General features: G+C 44.9%; 1 protein-coding gene across 1 annotated transcript; it reads right to left on the reverse strand.

Moving 5' to 3' along the window:
- Positions 1–16,323: 16,323 nt before the first annotated feature.
- Positions 16,324–16,941, reverse strand: LOC122044260. Its single transcript, XM_042604777.1, has 2 exons — positions 16,837–16,941; positions 16,324–16,656 (listed from the first exon to the last, which is right to left on the reverse strand). Exons 1-2 carry the CDS (start codon positions 16,939–16,941, stop codon positions 16,324–16,326), a joined length of 438 nt encoding a protein of 145 aa, XP_042460711.1.
- Between the last annotated feature and the right edge of the window lie 925 nt (positions 16,942–17,866).

Consider the following 17,866-nt stretch of genomic DNA (forward strand, 5'->3'; position numbering starts at 1 on the left):
GATAAATCAAAACTTGAGGTATTAGAGAAAGAAAACCAAGTCTTGAGGTCAAGACTTGATTCTCTAGAAAAGGCTCTTAAGGATTTGACTCTAGGGTCTAGGGGTCAAAAACCAATGTCCAAGGACAAGAAAGGTTTGGGTCACAAACCTAAGTCCCAAGTGGTCAAGCCCACTTATCACAATGTTCCATTCGATTATGGAACAAAATCTAGGGCTAGGAAGACCATCACCAAGGTCACAAGGGGAGTCACCCCTAGAGTTGATCTTGATGAGTCCCAAATGACTAAGGCTTTAAAGCCTAAGAGGGTCATTAGGAGGGTTGCTAGGGAAGTTATCCCTAGTGAATATTTAGTGAACCCAATGAGCTCAAATAGGTATTGGGTACCTAGGAGCATCTTCTCTACCCCATAGATGGGTTAGAGAGTGTCAACTCTGATTAGAATGGTAGTTAACCCAACTTTGAGGAAATTGACACTCAAGGAGCATTTTCAAGATTTTTGGGAACCTTTGAAAATGAAATGAAATATTTACTCCTTGGAAGAGTAAAATGTGCCATCATGGAAAATGATGATGTTAATTTCAATTGGCACAATTTGGGTAAATCTAGAGAACTCTTGAGGAAAAATGAAACATGCCAAGATTTGAGGATAAATTTGATCTTTAAGTGGCATGAATGAATCTAGAGTTCAAGAAGTGTCAAAATTAGGATTTTGGCATATTAGGGCAATCAAGGGTTAAAGCTTAAGTATTAGCTAAGGCTAAGGATACTTAGATAGGTAATTTAGGTATGTCTTATTCATGCTAAATCTTGCCGTGATTGTTTGCCCTCACATGTCATGACATCATATTTAAGTTTGTCTTTTGAAATGTCATGATAATGCTTAGGTTAGTTTTATGTCATGTTTATTTAAGTTTCAAACTTTATGCCATGACATCATGACATTGGCACATGCTTCTATTTATGATATTATTTCATGCCATGTCATCATCTCTTGCATTAATGATCAATTTAAATTGATTTAAGGATAGAAACACAATTTGATATTGAGATCAAATTGATGTTTAGAAAATGCATGAGAATCTAGCTTAAGATAACCTAAACCCATATCTCATATCAAAATTGACTTGGATGTGTTTGATACACCTTAGATGTGTGTGAGATATTAGGATCATGAGTTAGGATCAAGGTGCATAGTTCTTGTACCTAGATGAGACTAATTCAAGAAGGAGGATCATAGGGAAAGCTTATGTACAAGTCATGTACATTTAGCCCTAAGATTGTGGTCCTAAATTAAAGGGTTGAAAATCATTTCAAAATTGGTTTGAAAAACTTTGATGAAGCCATTCTAGTGATAGCATTCATCATTGAACATTGTGATACAAAGTTTACTTAACTTTGAACTATTTCAAAGTCTTTTGAACTTTGTATCAAGATTGAAAAATGGAAGTTATTTTCATAGAAAACTATTTTTCCTTGATAGTATATGGTACGAGGAATGTATCCTCAAAATTTCACAATTTTTGGAATTTTATGGAATTTATTAGGGGTTTCTGAATTTCGGGAGAAGAAAAATCAGAAATCCCTGTGATTAGAGTCTGGATCGGTCACTGGACTGATCCAGGGAGGGATGGATCGGTCACTGGACCGATCCAGAGTGCTGTGGATCGGTCTAGTGACCGATCCAGTGAGGTCTGATAGCGTGCCAATGTGCTAAAATTCGACTGGATGTCTGAAATTTCAGTTTTTGGGAGTTGAGTTTCGGATCTCTAAAGGATTGAAACTCTCCAAGACATTGTTGGTGCAATGGTCAAGGGGGAGTGGACCTTTAGGGGGAGTCTTAACTAATTGTCAAGGGGGAGTTTTTACTCCTTAAGACTTTTGAGGATTAGTGATATGAGATTGTCACTAAGTTGAGTGTTGAGTTTAGTATCAAGGGGGAAATTAAGGGTTTCAATGAAAGGTATGGGACTTTCATTAGGAAGAAACTCTTGACCTTGATTCCCTCTTTTTGATGTGTGTCAAAAAGGGGGAGAGATGTCCCAAGGGGGAGAGTGTAGGTTTTGGAAGAATGTTCAAGGAAGAACATTGGAAAACCTAAGTTAGGTTATCGGGTTAACCTAACTTGATTTTGGATTTTGTCAAACATAAAAAAGGGGGAGATTGTTGGTGCAACCTTAGGTCAAGGTTGACCTGGTTGACCTGACTCGAGTTGACCTGACTCGAGTTATGTTTTGATGTTTGACGATGTTTGACGAGAAGAGAGTTGTATTCTTGATGTTTGACAAGAATAGGTGTTTGGGAGATTGTAGGTGCAACCTTAGGTCAAGGTTGACCTGGTTGACCTGATTCGAGAAAAGTCCAAGCAGGGAGCTTGGCACGCGAAAAGTCCAAGTATGGAGACTTGGCACGGGGAAAAGTCCAAGCAGGTGGCTTGGCACGCGGAAAGTCCAAGTATGGAGACTTGGCACGGGGAAAGTCCAAACAGGGAGTTTGGCACGGGGAAAAGTCCTGGTGAGTGAAGCCAGGCAGTCGGAGAAGTCCTGGTGAGTGAAGCCAGGCAGTCGGGAAATCCTGGTGAGTGAAGCCAGGTGAAAATCCTAGTGAGTGAAGCTAGGTGAAAGTGGAAGTCCTGGTGAGTGAAGCCAGGCATTCGGGAAAGTCCTGGTGAGTGAAGCCAGGCAGATTGGAAATCCTGGTGAGTGAAGCCAGGTGAAAACCCTAGTGAGTGAAGCTAGGTGAAAGTCCTGGTGAGTGAAGCCGGGCAAGGGAAAATCCAGATGGATCAAGGGTGATCGGACATCTGGTGTTAAGAAGGTCAAGCAGGTCAAGGGAGTGACCGGATACTTGACACGAAGAGAAAAGTCCAAGTGGGTCAAAGGGATTGACCGGACACTTGGTGGAGAGTCTTAGCAGGTCAAGGGAGTGACCGGATGCTAAGCATGATGTACCAACAGGTCAAGGTTGACCGGATGATGGTTTGGGAGACTTGGGACTTGGTTTGGGCAAAAACCAAGCTCTGGATCGGTCTGCAGACCGATCCAGTGATACGTTTGTGTATTTGATCGGTCTGGTGACCGATCAGATAACAAACAGAAGGCAAAGCGCATCGGTTCTGTGAGCTTACTGATCGGTCTGGGGACCGATCAGCATGAAGCCTGATCAGTCTCCACGACCGATCAGAGACGCAGCCACCTCTCTCACAGAGAGGTGGGATCGGTCTGTGGACCGATCCAGCTGTGGCCTGATCGGTCCACAGACCGATCAAGAAACGAACAGAAAGTTGGGCAACTTTCTGTGAAGCATTCTGATCGGTCTAGGGACCGATCAGCCCAGGGCCTGATCGGTCCCCGGACCGATCAGAAGGGTCCTGGACCGATCAGGGTGGAGCCTAATCGGTCCACATTCGACCGTTGAGTCACAACGGGTCACTCCGTCTTCTCCGCTGGCTTCTGTCTTCGCTGTGCAGGTTCGCAGGTTATAAAAGGAGATCAAGGCTTTGGTGCTATTTCTTCCTTTTCCTTCTTCCTGTCCCTAAGTGCTGCTGTGCTTGAGCTTTGATTGAGCTCCTCCAAAGCTTCGCGTGAGCTTCCGGCTGGACCATCTGCTGTTGTAGGCGCTTGGAGCTGTTGCTTCTTCCAGTCGACGAGAAGGCAAGATTGTTTTTACACTTGTATTGTCTTCTGCTTTCTTGTACTTCTTGTTGTTACAAGTATTGTGGCGAGGTTTCTCCACCCATAAGGAGTTATTTTTAGCCGGTTTTCCGGGGACTCATCCACCGACGGATTGACTGGACTCGTCCACCTTACGGACACGCCGAGTAGTAGGAGCCCTAATCTCCGAACCTCGTTACATCGGTTTGTTTGAGGTTTGTCTTCTTTTCCTTCGTTTCTACGTGTTATTTTCCGCTGCGCTAACCTAGTTTGTAGAAACGCGACGATTTGGGGTCGGCTATTCACACCCCCCTCTCTAGCCTCCGTACGAAGGATCCTAACACTAAAGACATCAATTTATATGAGTATATAAAATTTATTAGATTTAAAAGAATTTTTAAATATTTTAATGGGATAAATCAATAAGAAAAGTATCCTGTTTAACTTGGAAATTGATGGAAACTTAACCTAAGTTTGAAAAATTAAAACCTAAGTTTTAATTAAAATCTTTGCCGTCGTTGTTACTCTTCTCATTCCTCACGAGCGCCTGCAATGTTGTTGCCGGAGCAACTGTCAACCAATAGCACATCTGTTGGCATTGCCTTCGTCCACGGTCCATCTCCTTCCCGAGCCATGCAAGCGTCGACGCCTGTACTGGAGTTCCTGCGAGTGCCTGCAGCGTTGTTGTCGGAGCAGTCGATGACCGAGTGCATGTCTGCTAGCGTCTCCTCTGTCCACACGAGACGTTGACACCCCATCCTTCTCCTTCCTGAGCCACAGGAGATGTCGACACAAGCGTCCGCAGCGTTGTCGCTGGAGCAACTGGAAACCAAGCGCACATCGCGTCACCTTAGTCCACGTGAGATGCTGGTGCCCCATTCTTCTCCTTTCGTGATGTGGTGGGCATGCATGATAACTTGGGAATCTGATATGGTATATTATGGGTGGCCCCAGGACAATGTGGGGCCAATGGTCAAGGTGAGGTGGCAGTTAAAAGTCAAGAGGAGGTAGTAGTCAAGGTCGAGGAGTACGGATCCAAACATATCATTTTCCTTGGGACTTGGATCCCTTACTTCTCATGGGCATGACTCATAGTCTATTACTAGTCGGCCCTATCTCCGATCGGATACCCAGGGCTTAGCTCCCCGCTCAGTACTTCTCATGGGCATGACTCCTAATCTACTCCCGATTGGCCCTATCGTCGGTCGGACACCCAGGGCTCAGTCCCCCGCTCGGTACTTCTTATAGGCATGGCTCCCAGTCTACTCCAGGTCAGTCCTAGCACTGGTCAAGCACTCAGGGCTCAGTTCCCCACTCAATATTTCCCATGGGTATGACCATTAGTCTACTCTCGGTCGGCCCTAGTGTCTGTCGGATACCCAGGGCTTAGCTCCTCGCTTAGTACTTCTTATGGGCATGACTCCTAGTCTACTCCTGGTAGACCTTATCACCGGTCGGACACCCAGGGCTCACCTCCGCACTCAGCACTTCTCATGGGCATGACTCTCAGTCTACTCCCAGTCGACCATAGAGTTGGTAAGACACCCAGGGCTCAATTCCCCAGTAAGTATTTCTCATAGGCAAGACTCTCAGTTTACTACTGGTCGACCCCAGTGCCGGTTAGACTATCGCCATGAGACAATACTGTCAGGGAATCACAATCGCTTGTCAAATAATAACGGTTATTTGTTAGGAAATATTCTGTTGCTCTACTACATCCACATGCTTGTCACGGAACCTTCCTCTATCCAATGGGAGTCCGCCGTGCATCCTCTAGCGCTTGACATGTTTTGACACCAGACATTCTCTGACGCTTCATTATTGTAGAGGTTATGAGAGGCGGTATAAAAAGGGATCCTCTCTGTTGGCCAGGTACGCGTGCACACACGCATCTGCTACATTCTTACTCTACTGTGCATCTTCTACTCATACTTTTCGCTTGGTTTTGACTTGAGCGTTAGAGTGTCTGCGCTAGAGACCTCTTCCCTGGTTCTCATCATAATGCTCCTATGTGCTTCCTCGGTGGTGTGTGCAGGCTCGTGAGGATCGTCTTCAACTACTTGTTCCAGCCCCTCGCTCGAGGGTCCAAAGCCAACAGCGGTTCCTCAAGTTCTAGCTCCTAGTCAACGTTCCTATCCTCGTTGCTGGCATCTACATCTAACTCAGCTTCCAGACAGGATCAAAATCGATCGTTACATACACCAAATAAGATTAAATAGTATAACCTAAAATTGATAACCAAGCTTATCACTAAGAGTGTTTATCATTTTGAGCACCCACCTCGACTTTAGCTCTTGTCATGCACCCATCTTAGTCTTCAGAGTGCTCAACATCTCGAGTATCCTCACCTGACGAGCCCAAGGCTCCTGCTCGGGGTTATGATTGAGGCCCCTAACTAACCCTCCGAATACCTCACATTGCTCAAGTCTCTCCTGGTGGGCTCACTCTCTCAACTTACCATGTGTCCCTTCTTGAGGTAAGGTTCAAGTAGGAGCATGCTAATTAGCCCTCATCTTTCTAGTAGGAGCAGGCTAATTAGCCTTCATCTTGTAAGGAGTTGTAGCAAGGTATGGTCCCAAACCATCACCATATACGAAAGGGAGTCCGCTATTACAGCCAGGAGGATCTTTACCCCAATTACGTCTAAGTTTAGGGGAGGTTTAGCCCTGAAAAGGACACTACAATTCAATACTCATTTAACCCTTGTACGAAGGGGAGTCAACGTCCGCTACCACAGTTGGGAGGATATCGACCCCGACTACGTCCAAGTCTGGGGAAGTTTGGGTCATGAAAAGGACACTGCGATATGATACTCGCTTGACCCTTATACTAATGGTAGTTCGCTACCGCAGCCGTGAGGATCTTGACCCTAACTACGTCCAAGTTCGGGAGAGTTTGGGCCCTGAAAAGGACACGATGATATGATACTCGCTCGACCCTTGTACAAAGGTGAGTCCACTATCGCAACTGTGAGGATCTCGACCTCGACTACATCTAAGTTCAGTTGAAGCAGAAGCAAGTTAATCGCCTAACTAGGTAGAAGGAGGGAAGAATCGTCGGAGTCGCCAGAGAAGGGAGTAGGAGGAAGAGTTGCCGGAGGAGAAGTGTAGTGTCGGGGGTAGGAGAAAAAGTGGAGGAGGAAGAAAGAGTGCAGCGTTAGAGGTAGGGTTTTTACGTGTGTTAGCGGCAAATCTAGTTTTCGCCCCTAAAACTTGAGATTAGCAGTGAAAACATTCAGATTTGTCGCTAACCATATGGTTTAACACGAAATGAATAGAATTCATCGCTAATCCTTCTTTAAAAATGGAACCTGCCTAATATCATATTAGTGACAAATTGTATAAATCGTTACTAACATATAATTTTTTTATGAAAAATTTGAAATATTATGATTTGCAACAATATGATATTTAGTTTAAAATAGCACTATTTAGCAATGAATTTTAATTTTATCGCTAATAGTTTGTAGTTATTTTATTGATTTTTTATATTGAGTGTTTTTTTGATGAAAAGGTAAATGTATATCATCAAAATATACAAACATACAAAAGTGATCCTGAAACCACTTATGTCATGTCAAATGAAGTATCAGATCTGGAAGGGGAACCATGATCGTGTACATGTGCTTATTTGTGTACCAACTATCCCTGTCTCATTTGCACATGTTGGCTGCAAGCTCATACTCAGTATCAGATACTGAAGCTGAGGCATCATCTAGCGCTTCCTACTATCTCTGTCCAACTACTTGTTTGCCCAGTCGCTCTACCTGAACCAAACAATCCTGCACATATACCGGCTCAATAAAATCTTAAAGGACTGAATTGCAGACCTAGAGTCTCAAATCTCTGACCCTGAGGTAGTCATGTCTGGACTCAGGGCAGAAGTGGCGGCCTTGAAGAAAGCAAGCACCTCCCGACAACAGACCTTGGAAAAGGCCCAATCAGAAATCAACCGTCTTTGAGAGGACAAGAGCAGGCTGGAAGCTCTCTTGCAGACCTCCGAAACTAAGTGTCAAGAAACTCAATCAGAACTAACATAGCGATCTGTTATTATGGAGGATGTCAAGCTTGCACATAAGTAGGAGATGGATCACATAGCCCAAGAGTTGAATTCCTGAGACCTGCTTATTATGGACCAGAGGCGGGACCTGGAGTCCCAGGCAACAAAGCTGGGTTCTCTACAAGTAGAGCTATCTCAAGATCAATCTGCCCTATCGAACTCTGTTATTGCCCTGGAAACCTACAAGGCTGGGGAGAGCGACCGCCTATAAGCAAGCCGAGAAGAATATTTGCACTATCCAGAGTTTGGTGCACAGGTAGGGGACCGCTTCGTCACGTCCGTGGCTTATGGCACGGTGGTGGCACTTCAACAACTTAAAGATCAAGGATATCTGCCTTCTGTCCCTCCTACAAATTTTCTAGATCATCGTCGCATCCTCAAAGAGATGCCCGACGATGTATACGCCAAATTCAAATAACTTATGTGTGAACTATATGAACACTTTATTGTACTCTACTTTTTTAGAAATGCTATATCTTCTCCTTAATCTTGACTCAATGGGACCTGAGCTGCTTTAATCCTAAGCATAGGGTCCTGATCCGGTCATTGAAAGGATTCATGAGTGAATTGAACTCGGGTATCTTGACCTTGCACTTTATGCCCGACCAATCATATTTCCCTGATCTAAAGTCTTACAAAAATACTAACTTAAGTACGATAGGGTTGGAGGTAGTTAGCACTCCAGGGATGGTCTAACTTCCTACCCCAAGCGTCCTGTAAATAGTAGGCGCCTGATGCTAACCGTTTAACAATTTTATAAGGACCGTCTCACTGAGGTGCTAATTTGGTTACTTCCCCCAAAGGCTTTGTCCTCTTCCATACTAAGTCCCCTTCTCCAAAGAATCAGGGCACAACCCTTCTATCATAGTTTTGACACATCCTTTGTCGATATGTTGTTAGGTGGGTAGCTGCACGTTCATGAATTTCACTGATCAAATCTAGCTCTGAGAGTCGCTGCTCGGCATTTCGTTCATTGTATAGCATTCTTCTGACTGAAAGCACCCCGACCTCTATAGGCACCACAACCTCACTGCCGTAGACCAAGAGAAATGGTGTGAGCTCTGCGCTTTCTCGAGGAGTCGTGCGGTAGGCCCAAAGGATGCTGGGCAGCTCTTCCACCCAATCACCTCCAACATAATCCAGCTTAACTTTCAACCCCCGAACTATCTCCCTACTGGTAACTTCGGTCTGCCCATTGTTTTGCAGGTAAGCTACAGATGTGAAGGCCTGAGTTATGTCGATCCCTTAACATCAGGCTTGGATTTTGCGTCCTCGGAACTGTCTTCCATTATCTGAAACCAATTTGTGTGGTATTCCAAATCGTCAGAGGATGCTCTTCCATAAGAATTGAATAACGACTCCTTCAATAATCCTGGCCAAAGCTTCTACTTCCACCTATTTAAAAAAATAATCTACTGCTATGAGCAAAAATCTCTTCTGCCCTAGCGCCATCGGGAACGGTCCTAAAATATTCATGCCTCATTGGTCAAAGAGGCATGAGACTATTGAGGTTTTCAGTGTGCATGTCGGCCGATGGGTCAGATTCTGATGCTTTTGGTAGGATAAGCAAGTGTTCATTAATCTCTGAGCATCTTTTTACAGAGTGGGCTAGAAATACCTAGTCAGTAATACTTTTTGGGCTAGCGTCCTTCCTCCCGCATGGTTATCGTAATATTCTTGATGTACTTCCTGCAAAGCATACTCCACCTCCTCTGTTCCTAAGCACTTGAGTAATGGTCGGGAGAAAACCCGCTTGTACAGCTGGTCTCCAATCAGGGTATACATATGAGCTCTTTACCTGATCAACCTAGCCTCTTCCAGATCAGTAGGCAAGCCACCTTGCTAAAGGTAAATGGTCATCGGGGCCCTCCAATAGATCGGCTCCTCCATATTGTTCTGCAAGTCTGTATGAGCTATTAAGAAGGTCTGGGCTATTGACCTATCCAACACTCAAGTGGTCAAAGAGCTGGCCATTCTAGCTAATTCATCAGCTCTTTGATTATTTGCTCGGGGATTCTTAGTCACAGTGGCCTCCTTAAAATCCTCTTTCATCTTCTCATATACTTCCCGGTATACCTGCAGCTTCTCACTGTTAACTTCGAAGTTGCCTGCTACTTGCTGAGCTACAAGCTGAGATTCTGAATAAACAACCACCCGGGCAGCTCCGACATGCCGAGCTGCTTGCATCCCTACCAATAGTGCTTCATATTCAGCCTCATTATTCGTGACTCTGAAATTTAACCTAACATCCAACTGCAGGATGTCTTCCTGAGGGGATATCACGAGGATCCCAACTCCACTTCCTTACTGGGTAGACGACCTATCCACATAGATCTTCCAAGCTTCTTCGAAGTCAAGTTGATGAACCTTTGTCAGGAAATCGGCTAGATCTTGCGCCTTGATTGCCATTCGGGGTTGATACTGTATGTCATACTCTCCTAACTCAGTGGCCCATTTGATAAGGTGGCCTGCTACTTCTACGTTAGTGAGAGCCTTACCCATGGTGTTGTTGGTCAGGATTATGATGGGGTGTGCTAAGAAATAGGGTCTTACGCGGCGAGCCATGAGTACCAATCCATAAACTAATTTTTTAGGACCGTGTATCGGGACTCAACCCCTTTTAATAAGTGACTAAAGAAGTACAGTGGCCATTGTACATCGTCCTGCTCTTTCATCAACACCGCCCCCACGACCTTAGGGGTGGCTGACAAATAAACCTAGAGTGACATTTCAAAAGTGAGTTTGAACAGCGAGGATAATGTCTCCAAGTGCTTTTTTAATTCCTTGAAGGTTTGGATGATTCTTCGTCCCATTGGAACTTAGCTGCTCTCATGAGTACTTTGAAGAAGGACAGGGCTTTATCCGCAGATCGAGATATGAACCGAGACAGTGCAGTTATTCGGCCCACCAACTTCTGAGCTTCTTTCAGATTTTGAGGTGCCTTCATATCTCGAAGTGCTCAGAACTTCTCCGGATTAGCTTCAATCCCTCGCTTAGTAATGAGATATCCCAAGAACTTTCCCCCCTCGAGCTCCAAACAAGCATTTCAAAGGATTCAACTTCGGTCCATACTGCCATAGTGTGTCGTAGGTTTCTTCTATGTCAGTGATCAGATTTATGGCCAGAGTGGATTTGATGAGGATGTCATCTACATAGACTTCCACATTTCACCCTATTTGCTCCTAGAAGATCTTATCCATCATCCTTTGATAAGTAGCTCTGACATTCCCAATCCAAAAGGCATGACGGTATAATAGAAGGTACCATCTATAATGATGAAGCTAACATTCTCCTGATCTTCTTGTGCCAAAGGGATCTGGTGGTATCCTTGATAAGCATCAAGCATGCAAATTCTTTCATAGCCTGAGGTCGAGTCCATCATCTGATCGATCCTAGGAAGCGGGTAGCAGTCCTTAGGACTGGCATGGTTGAGGTCCCGAAAGTCGATGTAGACCCTCCACTTATTGTTGAGTTTAGCTACTATGACCACATTAGAGAGCCAGGACGGGAATTGTACCTCTCTAATGTGACATGCTTTCCTGAGCGGATCCACCTCAGCTCAGATGATCTTATTTTACTCAGTCGAGAAATTCCTCTTCTTCTACTTGACCGATCAGGAGTCAAGCAGAAGGTGCAATCTATGCTCAGCCACCTCGGGCTTGACCCCAGGTAGCTCTTCGGGGGACCAAACGAAAACATCCCTCTTACGAGTTAAGCATTGGATAAAGTCTATCTTGACTTCGATAGGCAGGTCAATGGATATGCGGGTAATACTCTCCGGGCGTTCAGGATAGAGCTGGACCTCCTCCCAAGCGATAGGCGTTGGAACCCCAATGTTATTTTGGTGTGATCAACAAGTCAAATTAGGTCCTGTGTGTTTTTAACCTTGTGTCTAAGTGTACAGGATCTTAGGAGCACAAGTAGTTGAGCGAAAGATGCAGCTAGCGAGAATGACGACACGCGGTGCGTTCGAGGGACGAGGCGCTGCGGAAGAGTACACCGGCGGACGAGAAGGAAGCATACGATGGTTCTGAGGGACGAGAAGCCGGAGCGGAAGACTGCTCGAGGAGCAAGAGACGTAGCTAGCGAGAAGGTCGGCACGGGGTGCGACCGAGGGATGAAGACTGCGGATGAGTATGCCGGCGGATTAGAAGGAAGTACACGGCGATTCCGAGGGACGAGAAGCCGGAGCGGAAGCCTTCTCGAGAAGACCGGAAGTTGGGTTCGGGTGAGCCCTATTCCGCATGGCAGAAATCACCCAAGCGAGCGGAAGACTCGGTCTGAGGCGAACGGAGCCGGAGCAGAAGACTCGGGCTGAAAAAAAAAATCAATGGGGTTGACTTTCCCAGCCGGGGCGCCCGGAACAGTCCGGGGCGCTCGGAACAGTCCAGGGCGCCCGGAACCCTTCCGGCCGTCCGGAGTTGACTTTTTGACCAGATCGCATCAAACGCGATCTGAACATTGGGGGATAAAGTTTTATCCCCCCAGGGCGCTCGGAATCCCTTCGGGGCGCCCTACCAAGGCTATAAATACAGCCTTGGTCCAGAAGCTTTTCAACAACTCAAGCAATTCATTCTTTCTACACTTGTACGCTTTCTATGTAGTTAAGCTTCTATTTTTTGCGCTTCATCATTGTAAGAGGCTTCTTCGCCTGAAGGAGTTTTTAGTACGATCATCTTCCTTGGATTAACAACCTCTCCGGTTGTAACCAAGTCAAATCCGGTGCCTCGTCTTTTCTGATTTACTTTCTATTTAGCTAATTTATGCAAGTGTTAGTTTAAGAGTTCGAAAAGGGTTTGTTTTTTATTTTCAGGCTATTCAACCCCCCTTCTAGTCGACCGCCGTGATCCAACAAGTGGTATCAGAGCAAAGACATCTCAAGAGGACTAACCACCGACTGAAGCAACGAGATGGCCGAAATGAACATCTACCCACCAACGTTCGAGGGGGAGTTCGCTTTTTGGAAGCGACGGATGGAGGTTTATTTTAAAACTGATTTTAATTTGTTATTAATAATGACCTATGGTTTTGATATGCCCAAAATCAAAGAAGGAGAAGAATTTGAGGAGCATCAATGGATTGACGAGCAGCGTGACGAATTCATAACAAACGGTAAGGCTAAGTCTTGCCTTTTGAGCATACTACCTTCCTAGGATCTCGACAGTGTCAGAAAATACAAAAGCGCAAAAGAACTTTGGGAAAAGTTCTTGAAGCTCTACAAAGAACCATTTGAAGTCGAATCCAACTCCTCGATGGACATTGAACCACTGTCGAAAGAATCCGAGGCGAAAGAAATTGACGGAACAACACTCACCGCCGAGTATCTACCAGAAGACGCAATCAGCTCTTCCTCAAAAAGCATCGAGAGCATCGATGAAGGGGGAGCAACGTCGGGAGAAAGCAGCCCAACAGGGGGAGAATCAACAGCCGACAAGATAAGTCAGGTATGGTCTTCACCTCCTGACCAACTGCTTAATTTGATCAATAAATTATCGAAAGACATTTTCGAATTAGGAAATGTATTATCAAAAGATTTTTTCAAATCAGAAATTATTTTATCGAAAGGATTTTGCAAATTAAAAATCAAAAAATTATTAAAGAATAGTGGGTTAGAGGAAACTCATGCAACAGCTTGTCAATTAAAGAATTTCGACAAACTAACAATAGAAAATAACATGATAAAGGAAATGATACAATTTTCTGCATGCTCAATATTTTTTGCTTCAAATTTGAAAAACTGTGATTTGAGAAATTATGATAAACTAAAATGGAAATTTAAATATCATAATATTAGAGAATTTGATCTAAATTAAAAACTTAGACTTAGCATTTTCAGGGAGAAAATTAGACATTAAAATTTCTTTATGAGGCTTTGTCTACGTAAGTGGTTGTTGCTCCAATAACCAAGAAGGCCTAGTGCCTCGCCACGACCTGGAAGCCAAAATATTGGAATAAAATGTTTAATTAACTTTCTAATAAAAGTATTAAGATGAAAATTTAATAATGCTTTGAAAAGTTTGTTAAACATTTTTGAAAATTTTTTTTGTGTGTAAAAATTTTACTTAAAAGTTAAATGTTTTCTGAAATTAGAAATTTCTGCGTAAAATATTTACTTAGAAAAATTTTCAAAATTTTTGTAAAATTTCTTAAGTCAGATTTTTTTTAAAAAAAATCTTGTACCTAAAGTTTTACTTAGAAATTTTTTAAACTTAGAATATTGTTGCTGAAAATTATTGCAAATTCTCTAACTTAAAATTTTTGTTAAGAAAGTTAGAAAATATTTTTACCCTTAGATTTTTTTCGGACCCTCATTTTTTTTGTGATCAAAGGGGGAGAAAGAAAAGTATAAGTCTAGGGGGAGGTAGACCATAATTTAAATTTTCTATTTTTTTGTACTTTATTGCAAAATTAGTTAGTTTATTTTTTTATGTATATTTACTCTAGCTTAACTTCGGTTGCTCACATCAAAAAGGGGGAGATTGTTGGAACCCCAAGGTTGTTTTGGTGTGATCAACACGTTAAATTAGGTCCTATGTGTTTTTAACCTTGTATCTAAATGTGCAGGAGCTTAGAAGCACATGTAGTCGAGCAGAAGACGCAGCTAGTGAGAAGGACGACACGTGGTGCATTCGAGAGATGAAGTGCTGCGGAAGAGTACACAGGCGGACGAGAAGGAAGCGTGCGGTGGTTCCGAGGGACTAGAAGCCGGAGCGAAAGACTGCTCGAGGAGCAAGAGACGCAACTAGCGAGAAGGTCGGCACAGGGTGCGACCGAGGGACGAAAACTGCGGATGAGTACGCTGGCAGATGAGAAGGAAGCACACGGTGATTTCAAAGGACGAGAAGCCGGAGCGGAAGCCTGCTCGAGAAGACTGAAAGTTGGGTTCGGGTGAGCCCTATTCCGGATGGCAGAAATCACCCAAGCGAGCGGAAGACTCGGTCTAAGGCGAACGGAGTCGGAGCAGAAGACCCGGGCTGAAAAAGTCAACGGGGTTGACTTTCCCAGCCGAGGCGCTCGGAACCCTTCCGGGCACCCAGAGTTGACTTTTTGACCAGATCGCATCAAACGCGATCTGAATGTTGGGGGATAAAGTTTTGTCCTCCCCAGGGTGCCCGGTTCGGGGCACCCCGACCAAGGCTATAAATATAGCCTTGGTCCAGAAGCTTTTCAACAACTCAAGCAATTCATTCTTTCTACACTTGTACGCTTTATCTGTAGTTAAGCTTCTGTTTTCTGTGCTTCATCGTTGTAAGAGGCTTCTCCACCTGAAGGAGTTCTTAGTATAATCATCTTCGTTGGATTAATAACCTCTCCGGTTGTAATCAAGTCAAATCCGGTGCCTCATCTTTTCTGATTTACTTTCTGTTTAGCTAATTTATGCAAGTGTTAGTTTAAGAGTTCGAGAAAGGTTTGTTTTTTATTTTCAAACTATTCAACCCCCCTTCTAGTCGACCGCCGCGATCCAACAATAGGTTCCTTTGTTATAGGTAAAGGCTCCTCTTGAATAGCGTGGATCCTGCCATCCTGGGTCCGTTGAGACTTGTGAGCTTCCACCTTCACCATGTCAATGTAACAACTGCGAGAGACCAACTGCTCACCTGTAACTTCCCCGGCCCGGTCTCCCATAGGAAATTTGATCTTCAGGTGAAAGGTGGAGACTGTCGCTGGGAACTCATGTAGTGTCGGTCTCACTAAGATGACGTTGTTTGAGGACAGCAAATCCACCAATATGAAGGTTCTCCTCCGCGTCCTCACCAATGGCCCGCTGCCCAAAGATATGGCTAACTTGATCTGGCCCATGGGTCGTACTTCATTGTCGGCGAAGCCATACAATGAAGTAACCACGGGTTGGAGTTTGTCGGCGTCGATTTGTATGCTCTCGAACGTGCTCTTAAATAACACGTTGACAGAACTTCTAGTATCCACGAAAACTCTAGCCACGTGACTGTTGGCGATGACGACCTTGATTATTAGGGCATCGTCATGTGGAAGCTCCAACCCCTCCAGGTCTTGGGGCCCAAAGCTAATGATGGGCCCTGCGGTTTGCTCCCGGCTGCATCCGATAGCGTGTATCTCCATGCGCCACTCATGAGACTTCCGAGCCCTAGCTGAGTCCCCATCTGTGGGCCCCCCAGAGATCATGCCAATCTCCTGGATGGTCGCGTTTCCCATGATCTCCTCTTCTTGGGCTTCCCCGGGCTCCTGGTTGCTACCAGGCTACTGATTTTCTTGTCTCGTATTATCAGGTTGGGGTCTACCAGACTGACCTACCCTGGTCTGTTGGCTAGCCAACATCCTCTGCTGAGTCCTAGGTGCGATCTCAGGTGGAGGCAGACCTAGCTCAGCTGCGCGCCGAGAGTCTCAGGCGAACTGGAAGCAATCATTTGTAGCATAGGTATGGGACTGATGATAAGTGCAGTAGCGTGGCCCCCATGGTCCAGGCCTTGGGGCTTGGACAGCTGCCACACATGGAGTAGGCCTGGGATCTTGACCGGGAGAGAAGGGCAGTCGGGCATCCCGAGCGTGAGGAAGAGGCTGAGCTAGTGGTTGGGGTGGCTTCTTCTCTGGCTTGTTGGCGTGAGTAGGCGCCTTGTCTACTTTGTGTCGGGCAGCCTAAACCTCTTCCACGTTGATATAGTTGGCGGTCTTTCCAAGCATCTCATTGAAATTCTTCATGGAGTCTCGGATGAGATCTAGGAAGAACTCCCCCTCTACTAATCTATGAGAGAAGGCGCTTATCAGTATTTCATATGTAGCAGAGGGGACGTCCTGGGCCACCTGGTTGAAGCGCTTAATATAACTTCGCAAGGGTTTGGCTGCCCCTTGCTTGAGGGCAAAGAGACAGTGGTCTATCTTCTGGTACTTCTGACTGCCGGCGAAGTGGCGCAGGAAGACAGTTTTAAAATCATGGAAACAAGTGATGGACCCATTCGATAATCCATCAAACTATTTCTGTGTTGAGCTAGATAGAGTATTCAGAAACACTCGGCACTTAATAGCGTCGCTGTATTGATGAAACAACGCCGTGTTTTGGAATTTGTGGAGATGGTCTTCCGGATCTTTACTGCCATCGTACTCTCCAATGGTCGGGGGCTTGTACCCCTTCGGTAGTTTCTTCTCTAGTACCCTTAAAGAGAAGGACATTTGCTCATCAGGTTCCACCCGGGGCTCCTCCCGGAGGACTATAGCCTTCCCCTTCTTTGAGTCCCTAGGCGGGGAGCTTTCCGCCATAAAGGCCTGTGGTTGCTCTTTTTTGTTAGAATAGTTCAATCCCTTGTGATAATAGTGTTGGATCGTGATGCACGTGAGAGGGGGGTGAATCACGTGGTTTTGAAAAACACTTCTTTTCGATTTTTAAAACACCAGTGTACGCAGTGGAAAGGAAATATGAAAAGCAACATCAAAAATAACACAGGCGATTTTTACTTGGTTCGGAGCCTTCGGCGACTCCTACTCCAAGGCCCAAGTCCTGAGGACCTATCGATGGACAATCCACTAAAAACCTCTTCCGGTACCCGCAGAAGAGAGAATCGAGTACAATAAGAATGAAGCCAACTGCAACACACTGCACTTGCCTTTTATAATAATTAAGTACAATAAAGGAAATTTTACCAACACTTTTAAGGATCAAAAGATGAAGCACTTCGTGTTGATGTCTGTCTGCCGGGCGCGATCGGAATTCCTCGGAGTAGTCGTCGAGCGTAGCAGCTTCGTAGCAGGAGCCCAGAGCAGTCGGAAGGTCATTTGGATACGTTGAAGCACGTATGAGGGTTCTATGTTTGAAGCTTGCTCAACCCCTCCTTTTATAGCCCTTTGGAGGAGTCTCCAGAGCTTATCAGATCCCAAAAATTCGGATCAGATGAGGAGAGTTTGAATCTGGCTGATCCCAAGCGCGTCCAATTACTTGTTTGACACAGTAATCTTCCGAGGGGCATAACTTTTGACTCCGAACTCAGAATCAAACTCTGTCAGTTGCTACGCATGAAGAATTCGAAGCTATACATTTGTATCTACAACATAGAGTTATAAAAATATATTCATAAATAGTTTATATAGATTTATGATTTAGGTCCTGTCTTCCCGAGACCAGAACCTAGTCAGGGTCAGTTTAGGGATCCAAAATGGACCTAAGCTGGACCGACGCCTACTATCTCTT

Source organism: Zingiber officinale, chromosome 2A (genome assembly GCF_018446385.1).
Source record: "Zingiber officinale cultivar Zhangliang chromosome 2A, Zo_v1.1, whole genome shotgun sequence".
NCBI lineage: Eukaryota > Viridiplantae > Streptophyta > Magnoliopsida > Zingiberales > Zingiberaceae > Zingiber > Zingiber officinale.

Coding starts and splice junctions, on each gene's coding strand:
- LOC122044260 (XM_042604777.1), bottom strand. CDS start 16,941: ATGGCGGAAAGCTCCCCGCCTAGGGACTCAAAGAAGGGGAAGGCTATA. Junction 16,657..16,836: donor AAATGTCCTTCTCTTTAAGG/GTACTAGAGAAG, acceptor ACACAGAAATAG/TTTGATGGATTATCGAATGG.